Here is a 23,502-nt window from a genome sequence, read left to right as displayed (position 1 = left end):
GTAACTTATTTTATATGTACACAGCATAACTCTTAAGCATTAGATGTTATCTAACATACTTGTATTTTGTTCTAATGTATCAAGTATAAAATTATTTCGTTTCAATTTTTGTTGTAGTTAAAATTAATGCTCGATTTTATTAAAAAAAAAAAAAAAATTTATCGAAGCAAACATACATTCCTCCGAAATCGAGCATTCAATTTATTTTCAAAAATGGCGCCAGGCCGTCAAGAAAAATAAAACTTACAAAATCATCCAAAAGTGCAAGTCCATAATAAAAACATCAGAATCGCATTAGAGAACTAATTTCATTTGTATACGAACATAATATTCACGAATATATTTACATAAAATTTAATTGCAACTACAGTTGAATTATTAATTTTTTTTTTTTTTAATCAACCAACAATTAATAATTAAATTTTTTCATTCAATCTAAAATTAAACAACTGTCACAGCCAGTCAAAACGCCGGTTTCAATATTAAAAATTTTAAAGCAATATTATTTTAATTTTCTTTCTTTAGTCTAATTAATATAGAATCACTCTTCTCTTTCTCTCTCTCCCACTTTACTACATAAATTTCTCTTCACTCTATCAATTTAAATAATTTTTGTTCATATTAATTATTTTGTCTCTAATAAACACATATGTTCACAATCTTTTATTTTTAGTCGTTAAATAATCACTTTTCCAGCATTCACTCTCAAACATATCATTTTGTATAAATGATTAATCTAGAAATAAATATTAGTTCACTGAAAAAAATAACACTCCTCTTCATGCCTATCGTGCGATTCTTATTTTCATGTCTTGTTTGTCCTTTCTTTCTTTATCTAAACATAGATATTATTATATACGATATAAATGATGTATAAATTTGCCAGAAATCCACCTTTTAAAGCTCCTCTTTTTTTTTTTTTTTTTAATGCATACAATTCTTTTAGTAATCTATTTATATTATTTTATCTGTTTTCTTTTTCCTGAGAAGTCTCTTTTTTATTTGAGCGCCGGCGCTCAATTCGCACTACTTGTTTCAACAATTGGCAGCGATTGACTCTGCTTTTGCTGTACAAGTTGAAACGACGATTCACAACAATCATCCTTACCCAAACTCTGTATTATTGGGTTTCTTGGTAACATCGAAAAATTTGCTAACGATGGTGGCGATACTATACTCTCAATTTCATTATCTACAATTTTAGTTTGATGTCGGTTCGCACATTGACACGGACTTATATGGTGATGTAATCGAGAGAAACAGTCTCTGCAGACTCGTACTGGGTTATATAGTTGTTCATTGGGCAGAGGTGTGGAATTTTCTGAGCAATCTGCACAAAATATTTTACCACAGCATCTAAACATAGATAATTTTTCATTACTCCAAAAATAAACGTTTCACAGTATTTATAAGTGATCATGATAGCACATTAAAAGATAATATAAATAACGTGTTAAATAATTAAAAATTTTAATTAAGTAATTGTTATTTAAATAGATATTTTGTAAATCAAACATTAAAAACATTAATAATTTAATTGTTCAAACGGGTATTATTTTTTAAAGTAGTAAAACTTCATTTGATTTATATTTTTATAATCATAAAATACATACCACCACACTTTGAAGGTAGTCCTTGGATCAGACTCACTATTAGATGAACATGTAAAATTTTTTAGTATTTTTTAAATGAAATTGTTAAAATATTAATTTATAGCATTCTAAGGTAGGTATCGAAACATTGAAGAAAATCATTTCTTAAATGAATTTTCATTGTGTACAAATCATTATATTATGTATGATTCATAAAAATATTAAAACTTTAGCTTAAAAAAGTTATTCACACGAGTCAAAAAGGACTACCTCAAAGCTAATTTTCTAATAAAGATAATTATTCATAAAGATGGTATTTAAAATATGAAATTCACAATATTGCTAACTTATTTATGAATATTACCTGCAATGATGTTTGCGTCTGCCTAGCCAAAATTCTGTGTCACATCCCATACATCGATTAACAGCATGATCAGGAACCCATAATGTTGGTGCTGGTCCGGGCTCATCCAGTGCTTCCCACGACATATCAGAAGGTAATGATTCTCCATGGTCTCCTGTGCTACCTACAGAGTCAGGTAATGAGCCCTATAATTAAAAGATTATATAAATGTTTATTAACGCAGTATAAATAATATCTAAAATGAATAAAATTTGATTTCAATTAATTTAAAAATTTACAATATCGTCAACTCTTTCAGAATCTGTATTATGATTGCACACTTGTTTTATTAAAGCCATTCTTGTTGTATGTAGTTCTTTCCTTAATGCTTCTTCCTTAAGCTGGAAGTATAAAAAATATTAATATATATATATATATTTGCGCATTTTATTGTTTCATAATTTTATATATAACACGAAAATCTACTTAGTTTATTATATTTCTTATACATGCTCTTATATGTTTTACTTTTTGTAAAGCTATATTTTAATATATTACAATTTTTAATATTAGTTTTATTATAATTTGTATTATGCTATTATAGTGTCTGATTTATAAATAATTCTACTTATAAAATTACCTTGTTTTCGACAATGATTTGTTGGACTCTGATTTGAACATCACAATGGATAACTGGTAAACCATCAATATCATCGAGTCGATCAAAATTATCAATCATGATATCTTGATGAATTGGAGATGCCGGACAAATACTACTCGGCGTTCGCGAAATTAATGGCACACTAGTTTCGCTTGCGTCGCTTTCTTCATTTTGATTACGATTACATGTGTATCGAATGACAGTTGCCATATCAATCAATGATCTAAAAATGAAAAATGAATAATTTCGAATAAAAATATTTTTCATTGGCAAGATACGTTAGGAGATTATCAAATGTATGTAAATATATGATTCAATCTATAGTGATTTATTTATTAAAAATATACTAAATTGATAAGATCTAATTATTAATTTTGTTATATAAATAATTGTTCAAAATTTGAAAATTGAAATTTTTTAAACACCATCTCATACAGGTATTAAAATTAAAAAATTCTATTATACGATGTGGTAAAGATAAAAATATAAACTTACAAATTTTTTTCATCATTTTGCTTTGCAATTATTAAATCGCCATTTGGTCTAATAGTATCTGTAGAGCTGTCTACCGAAGCATTTACTGGTCTTTTGATTAACAGTTGCTCTTCGTTAGAAATTATTAAAACTATAATATCGTCAGTCTCTTTAAAATTTTCACTATCATTATTAGTCTCAATTTTGTCTGCATCATTCTCCAAATTAAGTGAATCAAATTTTCTAAAAAAAATAAAAATAAAAAATTATAATAAAATTACTAAATATTTTAGTTTAAAAATAATTATAACAAAATTCATATTAAATATTTACTTTTCTATAGAAATGCTTGGATCACTTAATCTACGATGAAGATAAGTTGTATGATCTTGTGCTTGAACAAGATCTCCGTAGGAACGTGTTTTTATCATTTGTCCAAGTGGTTCTTCATTTTCACTAGCTTCGATGTCTATCATTGGTACTCGTGGTTTAATATCACTGAGACCTAAAGGAGTCTTGACAGTTCCTAAATATACTGCAGACCACAGTTTGAGATCTCGTACATTGCAACTAGGCCATAATACCTATTGAAATCAACGTGAAAAGATTTATTTATTTAATTTTTAAACAAAAAAATATCTACTTACCTGATTTTTAGATGGAGAATACAAATGATTAATAAAAGATGTAGAATTTAAGAAACGCCAAGTTGAAAAAGTACGTTCTCGTATCCTTAATTGTAACCTTTCTTGTCTAGTATTGCACAAAAATGTACCAAATAATTGAGAATATGTGTGTTGAGCTAATTTTACCTGTAAATAAAATTATATCAATAGCATTCATTTTGAATAATTATTAATGATCTTTATCTAGGCTTAAACAATAAAACTAATTCCTATGTAATTACATACAAGATATGCAGGTGACATTTGGAAGCTACACTTAAATTGCTTAATCAATTGATGTACACAATCTAGCCACTGCAAAAATACAGGACATCTTTCATTAGGATCTTCACATCCTACAGTTTGACCACATCTATCTGCAAATTTGTGACCAAAATCAAGCCATTCTCTTTCGCACAGAATTTGAAAACCCTACATAAAAACAAATTAAAATTTTTACTATACCAAATAGTACTTTATATTATTAATTATAATTGAAAATAGTTTAACTAATACATTTTTAATCAGTATTTTAAAAGAGGAAAATTATGAATTCACATTTATTATCCTTTAAGAACTAAAATTAAATAAACGTAATATAAATGTAAATAAGGAATTATTAAGATGCCAAAAGAATAAGAATTTAAATTAACAGTAAATCAGACCTCCATTGTTCGATAATAGGGATCGAGTAGAATCTGAGCGAGTGCGACGATTTGAGGTGTTCTGTCCCAACCATCACTACAGTGCACTAATACTGGCCTTCCATCTCTTTCTATTGCTGAAGCTACCGTGACAGCTGCTCTGAGTAATCCTGACATATGCTGCAACCACCTTGTTCCTTCTAGCAAACTTAACCAACTACAACATTGCATTAAAATAACCATTTTTATTTGTATTTTTTTTCTTTTTTCTTTTCCTTAAGATTCATGTATATTTTTGTAAATATTTTTTAATTTTTAATACTGGTGAAATAATAACTATTGAATATTGGTGTTTTCAAATTAAGTATGGAGTTTGTTTATTCTAATTTAAAATAACATTAAACTGGATCTTCGTTATTTATTTGTAATTTGCCTAGTTAATGTTTGATATGTAATTCACCAAAGTAGTAAAAAGCGGAAAATTATCAAGGTTCAAAATCTCATATTTACTTGTTCTGATCTGCGTCAGAGGCACACAGTTGACGCACTGCATGAAAACTCTTTCTTATCGAATGAATATTTGGAAGATTCATGAACTGAATGTCACAGCTTGGGTAATATTCTGGACATTCACATCCACCTCCACGCGCTCGATTGGCTACTGCTGTCGTATAAGATCTTGCGTCAACAATGAGGACTTTCTGTAAATTATATAAAATATCGTTATCTTATATAAAATTAGTTTTAAATTAAACAACTTAAAGAAACTCATGCTAAAGCAAAATTATAAAAATTTGAAAACTAAAAATTTTTTTAAGTAAATCCAAATAATGCGTTAAAATATAAAATAAAATAAATATAAATTTGTTAAATAAAAAAAATGTTTACGTAATTGAAAAAAAATTAATGTTAAGAAATAATTATAAAATAAAGTTATTCATTTTTAATAAGAACCTTTTATATAATAATATATTTAAAGAATATATTTTAATAATACATGACTATAAATATTGATTTATTTTTAAATTAATTTGAAAAGAATACAATTTTATATTCGAAAATTAGTCCAATTTAATATTTAAAATTAAAATTTGTACTAAATAATATATTAAATATTGCTATAAAATATACACTAAATTAATATGCATATATAATGATGGACTAAAATATATAAGAAAAATCTTAACGAAATCGTAAAAATTTGTAACTGAAACTATAACTAAAACTATTAGTAAAATATAGAATACTGATAATACTGTTTTTTAATACTCGTATTGAATAAATGAGTAATTTAAATACATAATTACATAGACTTTAAAAAGACCACTATACATCGATAATATATTTTATTGAGTTAATTTTAAATTATAGTAATGATTGAATATAATTTATGAATAGAATTACTTTTGTAGTCACCGCTGGAATAGGTTCGTCTCCTGGATCAGAATAATTGACTGGTGAGTCAATAATTGTAGATTCACCTCTATCATAGGAACATGCATCCGATAAAGCTTTTAAAAGATCTTCATCTTCGGAACTCCTCCATCCTAACCAGCCAACTTCAGGTTGACTACTGCGAGCTATCACAGCTCCATTATTAACATGTCTATATGATTAAAATATATATAATTAAGTAAATATTAATGTTGGTAATTCATTATTCAATCTTATATATAAGATAACGGAATATTATTTGTAATATCTTTTATACAAAACTCATTAAAAAATGAAAAAACTTCAAACAGGTAAAATAAAAATTATACCTCCAAACCACTGCAGGAATTCTTCTAGAACTCCTAAATTTAGCAACATCATCGAGTATCTTGTCTGTAATGCAGGCAGGAACAAGAAGATGTGGGGGATAAGATGGGCACATTTGGTAATCTTTGTTTATTTGACTAATACGCCAAGTTCCATGTAAATTGAACTTCAGCCGTTCTACCTAAAGTATACAAAATAAAATTTGTAAAATAATAGAAAATAAATTAAAATTTAGTCATAAACATAGAGTTTTATAATATTTTTCCGATAAAACAGAAATTTATTATAAGTATGTTTATAAAAATGTTTAGATTATTGTTAAACGTATTAAATATTTTATTATAAAATGTTATGAATAATAAATGAATGTATTAAGATTTCAATCAAATAATTCTTTAACATTAATATATTAAAAGACAATTTTAATATTAAATTCTTTCATCTTCTACAGCTATAAGGTAAGTTTCGTACTTCCGAATTGAAAGTTGTAAGATAAGAATTATTATCTTTTCCTAGTCTTGGATAATCTTTTCCTTCTTCCATTGACCAAGCATAATATGCAAAAGTAAACATGTCTTCTATACTTCTTCTCGGAAAAGTAACTTTGTGCAGTCGCTTGAACCATTCTAAACAATGCTCGTTGGTAGAAAAAGCACAACTGAAATCAAATTATAAAGACGTAAATTTTATTATTATTAATTAATTTTTCAATTTTTCCTTTATAAGAACAAGTATTATTATTGGTTATATGATTTTCTTCAATTCTAGTTGATATTACTTATAAAATGTAAATTTTGTTTTAAATGTAAAACTGAACTTCAATTCACATACTTTCAACGAATTCATAAATTTTCAGTCAATTAAAAAGCTTAAATAACAAAGATATTTGTTACCATTTTTAATTAATTGATTATAGACGAAAATTATATAGATAATTTATAGTCAAATAATTTGTAATGTTAAATTTGCACTTAGAATAAAAATTTAATTGAATTAAATATTATTATTAATTTTTAATATTTATTTAGCGTTTTAGAATGGTTTTCAAAAATTTTGAAATAATATATTATTTGTTAGGTACCACTACTACTGTTATTTTTCCTCATTATGAATAAAGATAAATAAACTTTAATGTATTAAACAAATATAAATATAATTATAAATACTTTTATTGAAGCTATAAAGAAAAAAAAAGATTTAAAAAAATAATTTTTTTTTTAATTTTTCATGTAAATTTTTTATTTTAAATGTTTATATGAATATTGTGTAATTAATTAAAAAATTTTAATTAATAAGAATATTAAAATAAAATGTATGTATACCTTATTGAACGAGCATCTTTACAGCCAATATGCAAGTAAAAGATTTCTTTAACTTCTAGATGCTCTATTAATCCTAAAGGTACATTATAGCATCCTTGACCAAGCTGTAAATATAACCTATAGTTCGATAATGCCAATACACCATCAGATGTGCGCCCCAAAGCAACAATATATTCTCCACTTAAAAGTACAAAGGGTACTACAAGTTCTGAATCCTCAAAATCAAAATATGCAGGCTTAGGGAATAGTTCGGATGCACGTAGATGGCAAATTGATTGCAGACTTGTAGGTTCCTCAGAACTTTCCATTTCAATCTATTTAATAAAATAAAATGCAATCTGATTAATAAAGATTTAGAATATTTAGTAAAGATGATAATTATTTGAATGTTTTTAATACAAATTTTATATTTATTATTAATAAAGACTATTTCACAATGACTTTTATATGCATAATTTTTTTTATCACTAACTTAGTAACTTGGACAGGCTTTTAGTTGTCACTTTTAAATATAAATAAAATAATTAGAAATAAATAAATCTTACTATACAATTTCAATGCAAAATTCTTTAATCCATTACAGCTACTTTAATTATTTCAGTCAGATAAAAATCTGATCACAGTTAATCTTTTATTAATTAAATATTATAATAAGAATATTAATAAAAACAATATATATAGAGAGAATCTTATGTATCTCTTTTGCGCTACACAACAAAATATACTTAATGCATAAAACTTCGTATGTATATTTTATTTTGCCATATAAAGTTTATAAAAAAAATGTAACATTGATATAGAAAAAGTACTTAAGTAGAAAGATGTTATACTCACCTTTTAAAAGTACCAATGTGATTATAATTCTAAACTCTGAGGATCTAGAAAAACTCACAAAGATTCAGATCCTAAAGAATAAGATATGTTTGTTGATTTAATCAATACTTAAATATAAAAATATAAGATAAAAGACCATAAAATAAACAGCAAACAAAAATAATATATTTTTATTGATTTATTAATTACTTAAATATGAAAATATAATATCAAAGACAATAATAAAAAATATATCAACTTTTACTCACATTATTGTTAAAATACAAATTATTTTAGACAGCAGTAACATTGTATAAATTAGGGAAAAATAAATACTTTAATATTACTAACATATATTTTATAAATTAACATTATTGTCAGTTAATTATTTTTAATTAGTATGTAATTCAACAACCACATTCTGGTTAATATGTAATTATATAAGATATGTTTAAATGAATAAAAGCTCGATCTCAAATTTTCTTAAAGTTTGTCGTTAACTTTAAAAAGAGAGGTAAATAAAAAAAATACTAAGCAAATTGAAATTTATGCGCTATATGTACAGCAGCTCAGTTATACAATATCTATATATTCCTTTAGAAGTGGATAAATATTAAAATTCTTTATAGCGTAAAAGAGAAATGATAAAATGAGCACCAAAGTAGTAATAGACTATAATAGTGTGAATCTGATAAAGTTAGTGGACAACAAATTTAATGCGACATGCGATAAAAACCTCAACAACAGTTTGCGTGCGATTATGCAATTGTTTAAGAAGCTCATTAATGGTACTGGAGCAACAGACTATGTAAAAATTCCAATAACAACCATGTGTACATCAAATTAGGTATGGAAAATCATTTTTAGATGATGATGACACATCCGCGTGCAATTTCCTATAAAGTTGCAACGTAGAATTCTATCGAAAAAAGTGAGATGATTTTCTATCAGTACGTAGCGATGCAAAGAAAATGCGCGCGTGTTATCGCGAAAGAGGGACGGACATGAATCGCGAATCATAAGAAATATTCTTTAAAGAAATATATCGCCGTAGGAAGGCAGACCGTCGTGACGCATAATTCTGCTTTTTAACTCGGTATGACAGCTAATGTTATTTTTGGAATTAACTTTTTCGGATACTATCTTTTTAACTCTACTAAACAGTTTTTCAGATTTATATTTACTCTAACAGGTATGCTCTTATTTTATTTTGCCTTTTTATGAACTAGAATATACTACGCATTGAAAATTAAGCAATTAAAAATATTAGTCACTTTAGAACTTTGAAGAGTGGTAAAAAGAAATTGGCGGTTCAATTATACTTTAATGCTTGTATGTATTCTGCACTATGTACCTTAGGTATAAAAATGCAGAATCATTTTCATTACATCACGATATAGTGAACATTTCCACAGATTTTTTAAATATCACAGCTTATTTTTAGCCGCGAACTTACAAAACTGCATTAAGAAATTCCTCCACGCAAACTAAATTGAATTAAATCATTCATATCTAATGCATAAGAGTTATTCCAAGATCTAAAATCAATGATATAACGTATGTTTTTATACGATAAATCATAAATAACCTTAAAACAGGGTCGAAATAAAATTACAGGCCTGCATATGTGTGTTCACGCGCGCGCGCGCGCGTGTGCGTGTGTGTGTGCGCCTGTGTGTTCGCGCGCGCGCGCTCGTTACAAGAATTATGGATTGCATGTTTGCAATAATTCTTTGCTAACAATAAAATTATTTACAATTATAATTATTTTTAAGCAGATATTGCAAACAAACTCATTACAATGATTTTTCGATTTAATAAAAGATCAAAACAAAAACGAAAAAAGTTATGTTTGCATAGTTTTATGCAGATGAGGTAAATAATAGTTTTAGTTTTATACATTAAAATGAACTGTGACACTTAATGAATTTTTAGCACTCCTTAAATTACTTATTGTCCCGGTAAGAAATCAGTTTGCGAGAATTACAATTCAAAATGGAGCAGATACTGCATTAAGCATACGAGAAAAATACTAATTATTTCTTAAAAATTAAAATTTTTTTCTTGCCAAACAAAAAATCTAAAAGTCAATATTAGCAAAAACCAGTGCTTTCGCTTTAAAAAATTTTATATTTCTGAAGATCCTTCGTCCATATTAAATATATCTTGCGTTACAAGTCCAGCCATTTCCACAGTTACGTCCTACCGAATATGAAGTTTTCCTACGTCATATACGACATTCATTTAGCGTGCATATTGTGTATATTGTGTCGCCATGAGAATGACTACTGAGATTTAATATTGAATGATTAATTTTTTCGTACATTTAGGCAATAATAGCGAGTAATGCGCATGAACTTTTAATTCTCACGTCGATACATTTCGCAAAATTCGTAGAAGATATTGGCGCTAATGACGAGTCAACGTATTTTAGGGAGTATGCCGCGTGTCATCAAATATTTGTAATCCTTCAAAGAGTTATTATTGCACAATCCAATTGAGATTCGAGATCCTAATAATAACAAAATCCTTATTAGAAATACAAAACGGTAATAAGAGGTTAATGTTTTTTGGATCCAATAATTCTCTTCGGTTAAACGTCGTTGTTTCTTTCCGCTTACGTGCGCCTGTGTATATCGACAAAAAAGATAGAAGATATACAAGCGAGAGAGAACGACTAAAAAAATTAGATTAGGACAAGAAAGGGTGGAAGGAAGGAGGAAGAGAGAGAAAGAGAGAGAGAGAGAGAGAGAGAGAGAGAGAGAAAGCAACAATAAATAACTATGTAAAAATCATGTTGTACTCGAGTAAAAAAATCAGTGAAGTATAAATCCAGACACTGTTCACCTACCTGTCGTCTTTATCGGCTTGAGGCCGAGGAAGAAGCATTCGCTTCCTCGGCTATTTACTACGTCCTCTGCTTCACTGTCAACTATGAAACTATATACGACATACATGCAAGTGCACACGGGGGCGCGCACATGCCCAAACGTCATACGAACAAGTGTAGGTGCATACGTGTGTCTCGTGGTATCGTATATCAAACGAAATCCATAAAGGCGCTGCTGCTTGCCGTTGAAGCTGAACTTCTGTAATTTTCAATAGTTTGTAGTCGGTTGTCACTTGGTACGATTACGGTCCTCGTGATATTACTTTGCAATGACTTGGCTGATATTTGCTCCAGTGTTATCACGACTCTAGGGGCCCTTTACTAAGCACTCTCTTCTTTTTCACTACACTTTCACTCCCACGCAAATAATAGCCACCACCTGGAGTGCATTTAGCAACAAGAACAACGGCGAAGGCGACGAGTGCCGAGGAGTAAAGACGGCTGGCGCGACATATGTCGTCGCACTCAATACTCCCCGCCCTCGCTCGCACCCACACAAAAATACCTCTTCGTAGTAAATTTTTTTCCTCCGCTTTCTCAGCAACTGGAAACCGTAACAACTGCAAAAGAATACACAGTTTTAAGTACCTACAATGGCCTTGAGCAGCGCGCCAACTGTCACTAAACAGTCGCATGCGATGCACACAAAAGCGCTCGCGAGTTCCCCTTCCGCTACTGTTCGTTTTCGTCTTTACGTTGTGTTTGCACAGGCACTGAAATATGTCCCTTCGCTCTTTAAATTTGAGCTAACTAGGCTTTATGTCGGTCACAAAATAGTTAATAAATAGACTTCTGAATATCGAATTGATTATTGTAGACGCTGCTCCGTCAATCAGACGGCGCAACAGAAAATACAACGCATGAGGATTATTGGAATTTGGAATCAGTGAACTGTCGAGGCTACGAAGTTGCCTCGATATGCATGCAAATGCATACACACCAATGTGATCACGTAATCGTAAAACCTAATGCCTCGTCAGCAATAACACAGTGGCGTAAGCCTTGCTCTTTCTGTCACGAGTCACAATCTATGTCGTGTTGATTCTCGTTCTGCTCTTTCGCGCGCTGCCCAATTCAAGCGGTAAAATTGAAAGTACAAAATACACAGTCAAATTAATCTTTCTCGTCGAAATAATTAATAGGTTTATCAGCTCAATGAGAGTCGCATAATTTGCTGTTTTAGACTTTTACTTTTAACTATAAGCTAATGTAACTCGATACTCTTTATTAAGAAATTATATCAAACTGCATAAAATGAATATTACCGCGTATAATTTATTTATGTTAGATATGCCCTGATACCTATGTAAACTAAATGCATAAAAGAGGCAAATTTCGGCAAACGATTCTACTTAGTACATACAAATAGTACATTTTTTTTAGAATAATGTATTTATACCATATTTATATAAATTAAAATAAAATTAATAAGAACATTAATATCTTTAATGAAACGTTAATCATAACAATTTGTATTATATTCTTCGAGCTATATTGACTAACGTCAATGATTTTTAGCCATTGCATTTAATATTTAAAATTAACATCCCCAAATTTTTAATAATGCTTTTCTATGCTTTCGTCATTGCATAAATATAAATATCAACTCTTCGAACTATAAATTGTATAATCATTTTATTTACTGTACGAATAAGTAGATTTAAACCATTAGGATTTCATTTACATTTACATACACATTCATTTACAACCTCTTTTATTATATTAATTAAAAATACGATGTTTTATTTTATTATTTCGGGATAAAAATCATGAAATTTCAATATTAAATCCTTAATTAAAACAGATAACTTTATCGTACCATTTCTCGTTATAAATTTAAAGGGTGTCATCAATATCATAAAATTAAATAAATTTTGTTGATATTAAATAAATGCATATACTTTTTTTTTATTTTATCTGATAATTTGAATCATTTTTGCATAAGTAGTTATTTGTTGTTTTCATACATGAACAATTTAACTTATTTTTTGTATCTTCATATCTATTAAAATATAAATTTGATAAAAAAATCTTTCTAGTCCCCAAACTCTTCAAAATAACTATTCCATATTAATTGTATATACTGTTTGTATATGTAATTATTGATGAAACAATGATGAAAATTGCTATAAAAAATTTATTTTTAATATTAATGACACAGTTGACATATATTAGTACACATATTTTAAGTGTGTTTCTTAATTTGTTTATAACCAATATTAAAAAATTGAACTAATCGATCTGCTTTAAAGTATTATTATTGCTGTAATTATATATATATATATACATGCAATTTTGGAATGTTTGCTCATGTAATATAAATTAATTTCAACTTTCTTCGGGAAATATTGACTCGCGATAAATAAAATTTCAGAAATATTCGAATTATTTTTTAATTAAAAACATAATAGATATGTTTTTAAATTATATTTTGTATTATTATATTCATTATTTTTATTTACCCACATATATATATGATTAAAATCACTCAAATAATTCACATAAAGTTTGCATATTCACATTGATTATTTTATATTAAATATTAATACACATTTCATACAATTTCAATTGTCTTCAAATTATCTAAATTTTAAATATAATAATTAAATATATATAAATTTTAAACAATAAATCGAAACCAGTTAACAAAAATAGCTCGTACATTATTAATTACAGATATGGTAATAACGTTAAAAATAAAAACTAAAAAAAAATTATTGAATCCATCCAAGATATTAATTTTTAATTGTCATGAAATTTTAAACAACTTTATGAAATGTGCCACTATTACAGAAAATCATCTTAAAGTCAAGTGCCTTTAAATTCAATATTTTATCAAATCTATGTAAAAGTATAATATTTATGCAAACCTTATACCTGTATTGGAATTGGGTAAATTATTTGCTAAAATACAAATATTTACAAAGTTTCATCAGTTACAGATAGAAGCAGTTGATTATTTTAAATACCAGTTAAATTTTGCTTTGTTAAAACAATTAATTTTAAGAAAATTTGCCATAAACTTTTTTTAATTTAGTGAAATCTGCATTCCTATTTGTTATAATAAAGTAAATACAAAATTAAAGATTGATAAATAAAACAAAAATTTCTATTTATAATAATTTTATACAAAAATTTTTATCAAATACAAAGTTTATCTTTATTAATCAATTTATAAACTTAATTAGATACTGCGAAAATAATACCAAATATTATATAAAAAATTTATATTTTACTGTTAAATAATTGAAATATAATTAAATAATTTAAAGAGTTTAGAAATTATTTAGAGATAAAAGTTTAATGCCAGTCATATGATAACCAATAAGTTGATTAAAATAATGAGAAATGCTAGCAACACTGTTATTCACATTATACTATTTCCCATATTATAAATTTAAATTTATATTTTTGCACTTTTTAATTATTTTGAATGTACAATCATTATATTCTCAAATTTACAATTAAAATGTTTTAAGAATATAAAAAAATTTTAAAGCATTAAAATTTAATTGATTAAATAATAAACAAAATGTAATAATATACACTTTTTGTTTTACTTTAGTACAGATCAAGTACTTTTGTTACTTAAACAAAGTAGAGAGTACGAATGTACTAGATACCAGATATCTTCATGTTTCGATCATGCTTTCCAAAAATTTGGATTCTGTTGTAGCCGTCTTTCGAAGGTTTCGTACCATCCTTGTATGGTTGATAGAGGTACAAAATTTTCTGTAGGATTTGCTGTCATTTGTGCTTGAGTTACAGAGAAACTAGATACATAATTCAGAAAGCTTGTAATCATTTTTTGTGCAAATTCTATAAAAGAATTTGTTGCATTTGCTGTTGTTACAGCTGCTTGCTGCTCCAAAATACTAAGTGGTTCAACAGAAATACCTACTTGAGCAACATGAGAAATTTTACCTATTCCAAATATTTCTAAATTACTATTTTCAAACTCATGATTCCTTTTCAAGTTTGAAATTTTAAATATAGCAGAGGGCTTATTATTTGAAATATATCCCAAAAATTGCCAGTTTGGTGGGGCATTCGAATCAGGCCAACTAAAATATACTAAATTAAGGTACTATTAAAAAATTATATTTTTAATATTTTATCATCAAATACAACAAATGTAAAAATAGTAATATATACCAGCACCACCCATTCCATCTATAAACGGAACTGTTCCAGTAAGAAAGACAACAACATGATTGATATTATCAGCATCGGGAACTGTGATTAAAAATTGATTTTCTTCAATTTGTTGAAAATCTGTTTGAACCTAAAATTATAAATTTTTTTTTCGGTGTAAATAATTAGTGGGAATTTAGCTTACTTTTAATATCATAAGAATTTTAATTTTAATTTTAGAAAGATTTATCATATCATACAGAATAATGTTATAATATAAAGTATTATTCAATTGAAGCTAAATTCAAGTAATGCTTTAGACTTATATGAATTTTGATAATTGTAGAATATTCTAGATTTCAACAAACATATAACAGTAACCGGTCATTTGAAGTCCCATAAAAATTCAATGATAACGTTAAACAAATTGTATGAAAATAACGAACTTACCAAACGACCGGAAACGATAATACCTATCATACTCATTATTTCAAAATTTTTTAAAACAAAAAAAAAAACTAAACGTTTCGCGTATTAACGCGTGTTTATAAAGACGAAAAAACCATCGTGGATAATGCCGCCTTCTTTGTACACCGATGAATTACTACCGCTGGCATACGAAAGTCAACTACATAAAGGACCGAAGTATGTCAGATTAGATCGAACACGCTTCCTACGCAAGCGCAACTGGTGTAACCCTACAAATTTCTTAATCGATCAAACAACATTGCCCTTATTTTTTAACTAATTTAAAGTAGGAAAGTAATTGTTTAAAAGGTATTAAAAAATTTTATATAAAAAAATTTAATTTAATTCAAACATTTAAATATTTTAATGAAATTAATGAATTTTATTGAATATCGCCAATCGATAAGGAAGATTTTAGAAAATGCGGCTAACTTAAAACAAATTTTTATAATACATGATAATGCATAACTTATATTCCAAAATATTATTATAAAAGAAATAAAATTGTAAATTCAAATAGATTTTTTTTTCTACCTCTTCATAATAATTGTTATAAAATTTATGTTATATATTAATATGATTCTTTTATTATATTTAATACAATGATAAAATTTGTACAAATTTGTAGCTTATTTCTTAGTTACATAACTTTGAAATCCATGGACTGGAAATTTTTCAAAATAATCTTTCAAAACATACGGAAACATTGAAACAACTTTAAAGCAAGTACCCATCCCTTTAGGATCCATAATTTTATTGTAACCAAGCTCTAATTGCTTTTTTTGCTCTATAGAAGAATTTTTAAAAAGATTTAATAATCGAATATCAATACATAATTCTTTTAAAAAATCATTTTGGTTTACAGGCCCAAAACACAATACTTTATTGCTTTCTAATGCTGCTTGTTTTAGAAATGCAAAATCAACATCAGCAGTTAAATCTGCTGTGCCTGGTTTCAATAACGGATCACATTGTTGATGTTGTCGAAAAGCTCGAAAAGTATCGGTTTTATCGCCGTTATGACCATAATCAATGATAAGTGCAAACCCCCCATTTTCTGTTATAACAGAAGAAATATTTTGTATAATAAGCATAGCTTCCAGACTAAATTCTATATGGTCTCTTTGTTCATTTTTGGTTCTTATTCTATCACAAGACAATGTTTTCGATAAAATAAATCTAAATTTCTCATTATTTTTATCGGTTTCGTCGATATCAACTAATATTTCGAACCATCCATCTTTTGTTTTCTGAAATTTTTGTATTGGTAATACATCAAAAAATTCATGAGCGATAAAAATACTAAACCCTTTTGGAATATCAAAAATTGACTTGTACCAAAATACTTTTACATTATCTGCCGTTACTCCTGTTTTATAATGCTTTCCTAAAGAACTTGGATCATTTTTTTGAACATTAGATAAACATAAATTCTTTTCTTGTATTTCTGATAAAAATGGACTAACTTCAATTAAGTGCAGAGACAATTGATCGCACATGCCAAATTGATGAAAAATTCTGAGAATATCTTTTATTAAAGTACCACGTCCTGGTCCAAGCTCAACTAATTGGAATGGCTTATTATGTATTTTCTTATACTCATTTATAATCCAGACACTAATCATTTCTCCAAATAACTGACTTATTTCTGGAGATGTTATATAATCACCCTTTTCTCCAAAAACATCTTTATTCATATAATAACCATTTGTTGGATGAGTAAGTACTTGTTTCATATAATTAGCTACACTAATAGGTCCTGACAATTTTATTTTAAAATATAAATATTTGTAAAGTTCTGATTTATTATTAATTAAACTATGTTTACTTAAAACATTTTGTTCTGAAATGTTATTTGTTGATGCAGAAATGTATAGCTGATTCTTCAAACGCTGTATTTGTGAGTAATACAGTTTTTTAAAAAACAATTTATTTGTTATACCAAACATTATAAATTGTTGGGATTAATTATTTATATCGCTTTTTTATATACATTCATTATATGTATTTTTTAAATAAATCTAAATTTAATTCTATTACTTAATGTTTCGATTTATTATAAATTTTATGCTGATTTGAAAAGAAGTTGTATAAGGTTAAGAATTCATTAAATTAATAGTACCAGCGTAACAATTATTGGCAGTCGGTAATATCTATGAAATTTTCAAAAGATATACAATAAAAATTTTGAAGTTTGATATTTATTAAATTATTATAAATATAATATAAGTTTCATATTTATAAATAATTATAAATATATTTGTTTACATAATCGACAATTGGATTATTTTTCTTATTTCATACATAAATCAATTATTTAACCGCTCATAGTTGTAATTATCAATATGAAAAAAAAATAAACATAATAATAAGTTTTATATGATTGAAAATTACATTAAGACATCGTGTAATAAAATTATAAATAAATACAATATAGTAAGTTAATCACTTACATCTTTGCCTCTATGCATATAATATTTAAGTTACTAAGTGTAGTATGATTGAATTTCTCGATTATCTTAACATCTTCTTTTTCCAACGTTTAATTTTAAATGAATTTTATTTAAAATTTTTCAAAAATATAGTATAATAAATAAAAATGATGTCTGATTCTTGAATTTGTATAAAATGTTCCTAAATTCCTATATGTTTCTACTGTTTGGAAATTTAATGTTTAAAAGAAAAAGAATGTAAAAAGTTTATATTTAAAAAGAATAAAATTCCTTTAATAATAATAAATATATCTGCTTTTTTGCCAATAAAAATATTAAAACACATTACAAAGAAGTTACTTAAGTTAATCAATTCCTGAAATAGTTTATTAGTTATTAATTAATTATCAAAAGGTTTTTCTTGAAATTCATCACCTATATTTATACTTTTTTGTACAAATAAGAAGATAAAGATAAATATTTCTTTCTTATATATAGCTTGCATTCAATCATTTATTATTTATCAAGAGCTATCGACAAACAGACAATTTTTCTTCAAACTAAATAATTTTTATAAGTCTATTTCTTTCATCATGGTTTAATATCGGTTAATTACTTTACTTCAATCCACAAGGTTATTTCATTCATCAAGTCCTATAAAAAAAAAACATCGATTGACAATCTTAATAAAAAAGGTAGTTTTTTTACTTTTACAATATAAGATAATGCTGATTAATTAAAATCAATATGCTTTATAAATGCTTAACCTACATATCAATACAATATGTTAATATATGATAAAATATTAATCATTTTTCAAATGGTATTTATTCACTGTATGTCATATATAGTGAAAATAGCATTAACAAATTTGCGACTAATTAAATTATAAATTATGAATAAATAAAATATTAATAAGTATATTTACAGAAGCCTAGATTGTGTGGTATAATGGATCCATTTTTGCATAAAATGCTATTAGAAAAAACTCAAATTAAATTTTATTAGTCCTAAAATCATATTTAAAATCATATGCGTTAAAATACGGGCAGACTTAATTAACGCGATTAGCATATTTTTTCAACAGCTACAAGAATTAACGTAAGGTCATAATAGCTTAGTCAATATTGAAATTATAATAGAATTTTATATAATACAATTTTGAAATTATAAATAGGTAGGCAGAATTAAATTTGATTTGCAGGAAAGCTAAATATATACAATACAATAAAGTACAGTTTTATTTAATGTGTTAACTTATATATTACGAATAACTTATTTGCCTTGACAATTATTAAAACAATTAGTACAATGATATTATAATGAGAATAAAAATAAAAATAACATTAATTTCAGTATATCACAATTACAAGTGTATATCTGCTCAATTAAAATCTCTTCAACTACTTAATTATTTAAATATAATTTTTATTTTCATCTGTATTTAACAATCTGTATTTAAAAACGTCATGGATTTCATTATGTATTGATTAAATTTATATGTGGAAGAATTGTATGTCCTGGATATATTATATTCGATTAAATTATAATTACGTTATTATACAATATATGTGTTCACGAATTCACCACATAATTTCGTCTGATAAAACGGCGATGAAATTCTTTGCTTATTAATATATATAAACCTGAAAATTTTTTTATGCATACATTTGAACCATATTTTATATTACGTCAATCATATAATTATATTATTTAAAGTAGATCTTAAACAAATTACAAAAATACTGAACAATAGTCAAATTAAAAAAATTAAATTTAAATAAAGTGTACACGAAAATTTTAATAAAATTTTATTCAAAACTTGGAATGAGTAGATTTTATATCTATTTAAATATTAATCGTATATAGACAAATAGATACAAAAAAAAAACAAGAAATTTATGTATTCATTTCATAATACACGAATAAATTCCTTCATAATAAAGTAACGTACTACAGTTATCACGAATATATTTTTTATTCTAAAATATTTAACTATATTATTTAACTATAATGAAATAAAGTAATTTATAACGAGTATGCTAATGTATCTTCGTACTTATTTATTATTATCTAAAATAAAAAATTTATGATAATTTACTAAAATATTTACGATATAACAAACATTGAAATCAACATTGGTCGAAATTAAAATAATATGGATCGATCTAATATCGAAGAAATTATCACAACTGCCAGAATTAATTATTACTAAAATAGCCATTCTAAGTGTTTAATATTTAAACTAAAAGTAAATAATTTTACGAGAATCGTATTAATATTTAAAAAATAAACATAAGTAAATATTGAGTTCAAATTGGATACCTTTTAAATTTCCTTACGAAAAAAAATGTACTAAATATAAGAGAAAATATTACATGAACATTCGTATATTCACTTACTGCATGCTATGATGTTCGGTTTTTGTTTTTCTAATTTGCAATTCTAATTTGAATTATTAAGCATATTTTTAAGTTGTATTTGCCTCATTATCAATAAATAAATTTGCTCTTAAGAAATATAGTACGCGTTTTCTTTTACGTCTTACTTCATTATTTACTGCCTATTCTTTGTTATATAATTTCATATGTTTTTTTTTAATTTTTCTGTATTTTATCAATTACTAAAATTACTTTAAAGTATTTGCTATTTATAATTGAATAATATGTGTATTAGAATATTATTGATATTGTTACTCTTGTGGTGGTATTATATTATTATATTATATCCTTGAAAATTGAAATTCAAAATATAATTATAAATTAATAATTTCAAATATAAAAATCTAATTCTTAAATATTTTATATACGTAGATATTTTCGATTAATAATCAAACGTTTCTAAAAAACGGAATTTCTTTTCAATGGTTTTAATCTATTTACTACTATTTTATTACTCATTTAATATTAAACAAAAATTGAGTTAATATATATTTTAATATTTATTTTCATATAGTTTTAATATACTACATGTCGAATTATCAGAAGAATAAAGTTAAACTGAAGAAGTACATTGACGTATAAGGTTTTTAATAGATAAACAAAGCCGTAAATTTTGTTATAAATCATTTTAAAGTATTCGAATAATTTTTTTATATATATAGTCATATTGTTATAATATCTAATTATATAGTATTCTTATATATTTTTTAAATTATAAATGTTTATTTTATTATAAAATGATATTGAAAATACAATTATTTTTTGGTCAATATATAATATTTTGTAAATAAAAATGATAAATCTAATACATTGTGGAATATAAAAAATATTTTCTTACCATAATTATATTAATTACAATTTTTAGGTAGTCATTTTTATTTTGTTTATTTGGTACCCTTGATTGGAGAAAATGTAAAACAAGCAATTGTTGGAGAATTTTCTTCTCTTGTAGCAATTATACGAAATTATGATAGAGTACAAAGAGAATCAGACTTTATTTGTACTGGATCACTGATCACGAGAGAGCATGTTTTAACTGCGGCCCATTGTATGAAGAGGAGACTGCTGAATGAAACTGCAGTGATTGTTGGATCAATAAATATTAGAAATGGTACAAGATACTATCCGATATGGGCAGTTGACTACTTTCAATGGTCTACTAGCCGAAATAAACAATTTCGTGATCAAATGGATGATGTTATTATTATGAAAGTAAATTATTTTTCAATAGAATTTTATAAATTATATGGTTAAAAAAAATATATAAAATAAATAAATAAAATAAATATATAGTATTAAATTTTAAACTTTGATATATATTTATTAATAATATTTGCATAATACGATGTAACTTTCTTACGTATGGTCTATTTTTCTATACGATTCATAGATATGATAAATCCGTAATTATGAATGAATCTTTTAGTTAGGAATGAATGTTCCCGATAATATTATAATACATTCTCTTGCATCAGTTCCTAAAGAAAATTCATACGGATTAGAAATTGTGGCAGCAGGATGGGGCAATACAATTCACAAAGTAACTCCTCAAATTTTACATACAGCCAAAATGCAGGTTATATCAAATGAAGACTGCGCAATTAGACTTGCAAGTCTTCTTGGAATATTAGTCAATCTTCCTGAAAAGTTTATGTGTAGTATTGCTGAGCCATATGTGCTAATGCATTCTGTAAGTAATAATTTTCAATTTTTCATCTCTTTTAGATTGGATGTCAATATATTTTGCGATATTCTTAAATATTGACTAAATAAATAAAAGTGTAAAAATACTAATTAAACGTATTAATAATATAGTTACAACATTTTTTTTTTATTTATTTATATAATTAATTACTAAGTCTCCTTAGCTTGCATCATTTACTTTATTTCAATTAAATACTCATTAGTGCATTTGATAATACAAAATAAATAACATTCAAATTTAAAAAATGTTTTCAAATAAATTGAACAAAACTGAAATTGTAATTATCAAAATTTTAAATTCATTATTTAAAGTGGTATAGAACGAATAAATATAATAATATTTACTTATTCAACTACATAAGACATAAATTTATTATCAATATATATCTATGAATCAAATACAAGTATATTAATACGAAAAGAATTTATTTTTATCGAGAAAGAATTTCAATTGTTAGTGAAAATGTATAAAAATATTAATTACGTATTGTATGATAAAGTTATTCAAAGATATTTTTATTATACAATTTTTATTAAGACATCAACATAAAAATAGATTGATTTAAAAATAATATTAATTTTTAGGGTGATAGTGGCTGTCCGATTTTTTTTAATGAAGAAATTATAGCTATTCATAAGACGACCATTCCATTTCCGGATCAACCTACTGTTCCTTCCTCAAAAATCAACGTCCACAGCACTATTGATTATTATAGAGATTTTATTTTAGATATTATAAATAGTGAGCGCGATTGGTAGTAAGAAATAAATACGTTTAAAATTAATAATATTCCTCATGTTACAGTGTACGAACATCTCTAAATTAATTAAGATAATGTTGAATTTTAATTGTTCTCTATCTAGACTGTCAATATAAATTTTGTAGATAAAATAAATGAACAAATAAAAAAATCTTCATTTTTACTAGGATTAATGTAATAATATATCTAACATAGAACTGTAGTGTGAAATGTACCAAAATGAAATATTATATATATGCATTAGAGTAAGATTTTTTTACTATGAAAATAAATAAAGTTTCCAACCTCACTACAAAAAGGATCTGCTTTCTAAAAGTATGTGTTTCTTACTAACTAGAAATAACGCAGAGCTAACATCCTAATATTGATAATGAGATAATACTAATTATTTATGTCT

At 25.6% G+C, this 23,502-nt stretch overlaps 4 protein-coding genes across 8 annotated transcripts; 1 reads left to right on the top strand and 3 right to left on the bottom strand.

The window, feature by feature from the left end:
* Positions 1–978: 978 nt before the first annotated feature.
* On the bottom strand, positions 979–12,112 carry LOC105365001 (myotubularin-related protein 4). Of its 5 annotated transcripts, none has more exons than XM_011503048.1 (17): positions 11,429–12,101; positions 11,127–11,364; positions 8,297–8,367; positions 7,463–7,776; positions 6,612–6,798; positions 6,143–6,321; positions 5,784–5,985; positions 4,890–5,080; positions 4,401–4,596; positions 3,982–4,167; positions 3,718–3,882; positions 3,404–3,654; positions 3,092–3,313; positions 2,576–2,819; positions 2,235–2,336; positions 1,957–2,141; positions 979–1,356 (listed from the first exon to the last, which is right to left on the bottom strand). In XM_011503048.1, exons 4-17 carry the CDS (start codon positions 7,768–7,770, stop codon positions 1,017–1,019), a joined length of 2,958 nt encoding a protein of 985 aa, XP_011501350.1. In that variant the 5' UTR covers positions 7,771–7,776; positions 8,297–8,367; positions 11,127–11,364; positions 11,429–12,101; the 3' UTR covers positions 979–1,016. The 5 variants fall into 5 exon arrangements, with proteins under 5 accessions (XP_011501350.1, XP_011501347.1, XP_011501348.1 ...); XM_011503050.1 differs by adding an exon at positions 1,614–1,649 and having other exon boundaries at positions 1,275–1,356; positions 11,127–12,112; XM_011503045.1 differs by having other exon boundaries at positions 11,127–12,101.
* Positions 12,113–14,666: 2,554 nt separating this feature from the next.
* LOC105365000 (protein OPI10 homolog) lies at positions 14,667–15,917 on the bottom strand. The gene is made up of 3 exons (XM_011503044.1): positions 15,750–15,917; positions 15,321–15,450; positions 14,667–15,239 (listed from the first exon to the last, which is right to left on the bottom strand). Exons 1-3 carry the CDS (start codon positions 15,783–15,785, stop codon positions 14,809–14,811), a joined length of 597 nt encoding a protein of 198 aa, XP_011501346.1. The 5' UTR covers positions 15,786–15,917; the 3' UTR covers positions 14,667–14,808.
* Positions 15,918–16,354: 437 nt separating this feature from the next.
* On the bottom strand, positions 16,355–17,735 carry LOC105364998 (NADH dehydrogenase [ubiquinone] complex I, assembly factor 7). Its single transcript, XM_011503043.1, has one exon. It carries the CDS (start codon positions 17,714–17,716, stop codon positions 16,397–16,399), a length of 1,320 nt encoding a protein of 439 aa, XP_011501345.1. The 5' UTR covers positions 17,717–17,735; the 3' UTR covers positions 16,355–16,396.
* Positions 17,736–20,896: 3,161 nt separating this feature from the next.
* LOC105364997 (uncharacterized) lies at positions 20,897–23,208 on the top strand. Its single transcript, XM_011503042.1, has 4 exons — positions 20,897–20,905; positions 21,506–21,852; positions 22,067–22,330; positions 22,930–23,208. The coding sequence occupies exons 2-4, from the start codon at positions 21,691–21,693 to the stop codon at positions 23,101–23,103; spliced, it is 600 nt and encodes a 199-aa protein (XP_011501344.1). The 5' UTR covers positions 20,897–20,905; positions 21,506–21,690; the 3' UTR covers positions 23,104–23,208.
* The last annotated feature ends 294 nt before the right edge of the window (positions 23,209–23,502 follow it).

The sequence above is a fragment of the Ceratosolen solmsi genome, unplaced genomic scaffold (genome assembly GCF_000503995.2).
Source record: "Ceratosolen solmsi marchali unplaced genomic scaffold, CerSol_1.0 scaffold45, whole genome shotgun sequence".
Classification (NCBI taxonomy): domain Eukaryota; kingdom Metazoa; phylum Arthropoda; class Insecta; order Hymenoptera; family Agaonidae; genus Ceratosolen; species Ceratosolen solmsi.
The sequence above is the reverse complement of the archived record's forward strand: the minus strand, read 5'-3'. Positions and strand labels throughout refer to the sequence as shown.

Bases quoted from the DNA above. Each gene is read 5' to 3' on its own strand.
- LOC105364998 (XM_011503043.1), bottom strand. From the start codon at position 17,716: ATGTTTGGTATAACAAATAAATTGTTTTTTAAAAAACTGTATTACTCA.
- LOC105364997 (XM_011503042.1), top strand. From the start codon at position 21,691: ATGAAGAGGAGACTGCTGAATGAAACTGCAGTGATTGTTGGATCAATA. The intron at 21,853-22,066 runs GTAAATTATTTT...TGAATCTTTTAG, and splicing joins ATGATGTTATTATTATGAAA to TTAGGAATGAATGTTCCCGA. The intron at 22,331-22,929 runs GTAAGTAATAAT...ATTAATTTTTAG, and splicing joins CATATGTGCTAATGCATTCT to GGTGATAGTGGCTGTCCGAT.
- LOC105365000 (XM_011503044.1), bottom strand. From the start codon at position 15,785: ATGAGTATGATAGGTATTATCGTTTCCGGTCGTTTG. The intron at 15,451-15,749 runs GTAAGTTCGTTA...TTATAATTTTAG, and splicing joins TTATCGTTTCCGGTCGTTTG to GTTCAAACAGATTTTCAACA. The intron at 15,240-15,320 runs GTATATATTACT...ACCTTAATTTAG, and splicing joins AGATGGAATGGGTGGTGCTG to TATATTTTAGTTGGCCTGAT.
- LOC105365001 (XM_011503045.1), bottom strand. From the start codon at position 7,770: ATGGAAAGTTCTGAGGAACCTACAAGTCTGCAATCAATTTGCCATCTA. The intron at 6,799-7,462 runs GTATACATACAT...ATTTGATTTCAG, and splicing joins AAAGATGCTCGTTCAATAAG to TTGTGCTTTTTCTACCAACG. The intron at 5,986-6,142 runs GTATAATTTTTA...TTAATCATATAG, and splicing joins ATTCCTGCAGTGGTTTGGAG to ACATGTTAATAATGGAGCTG.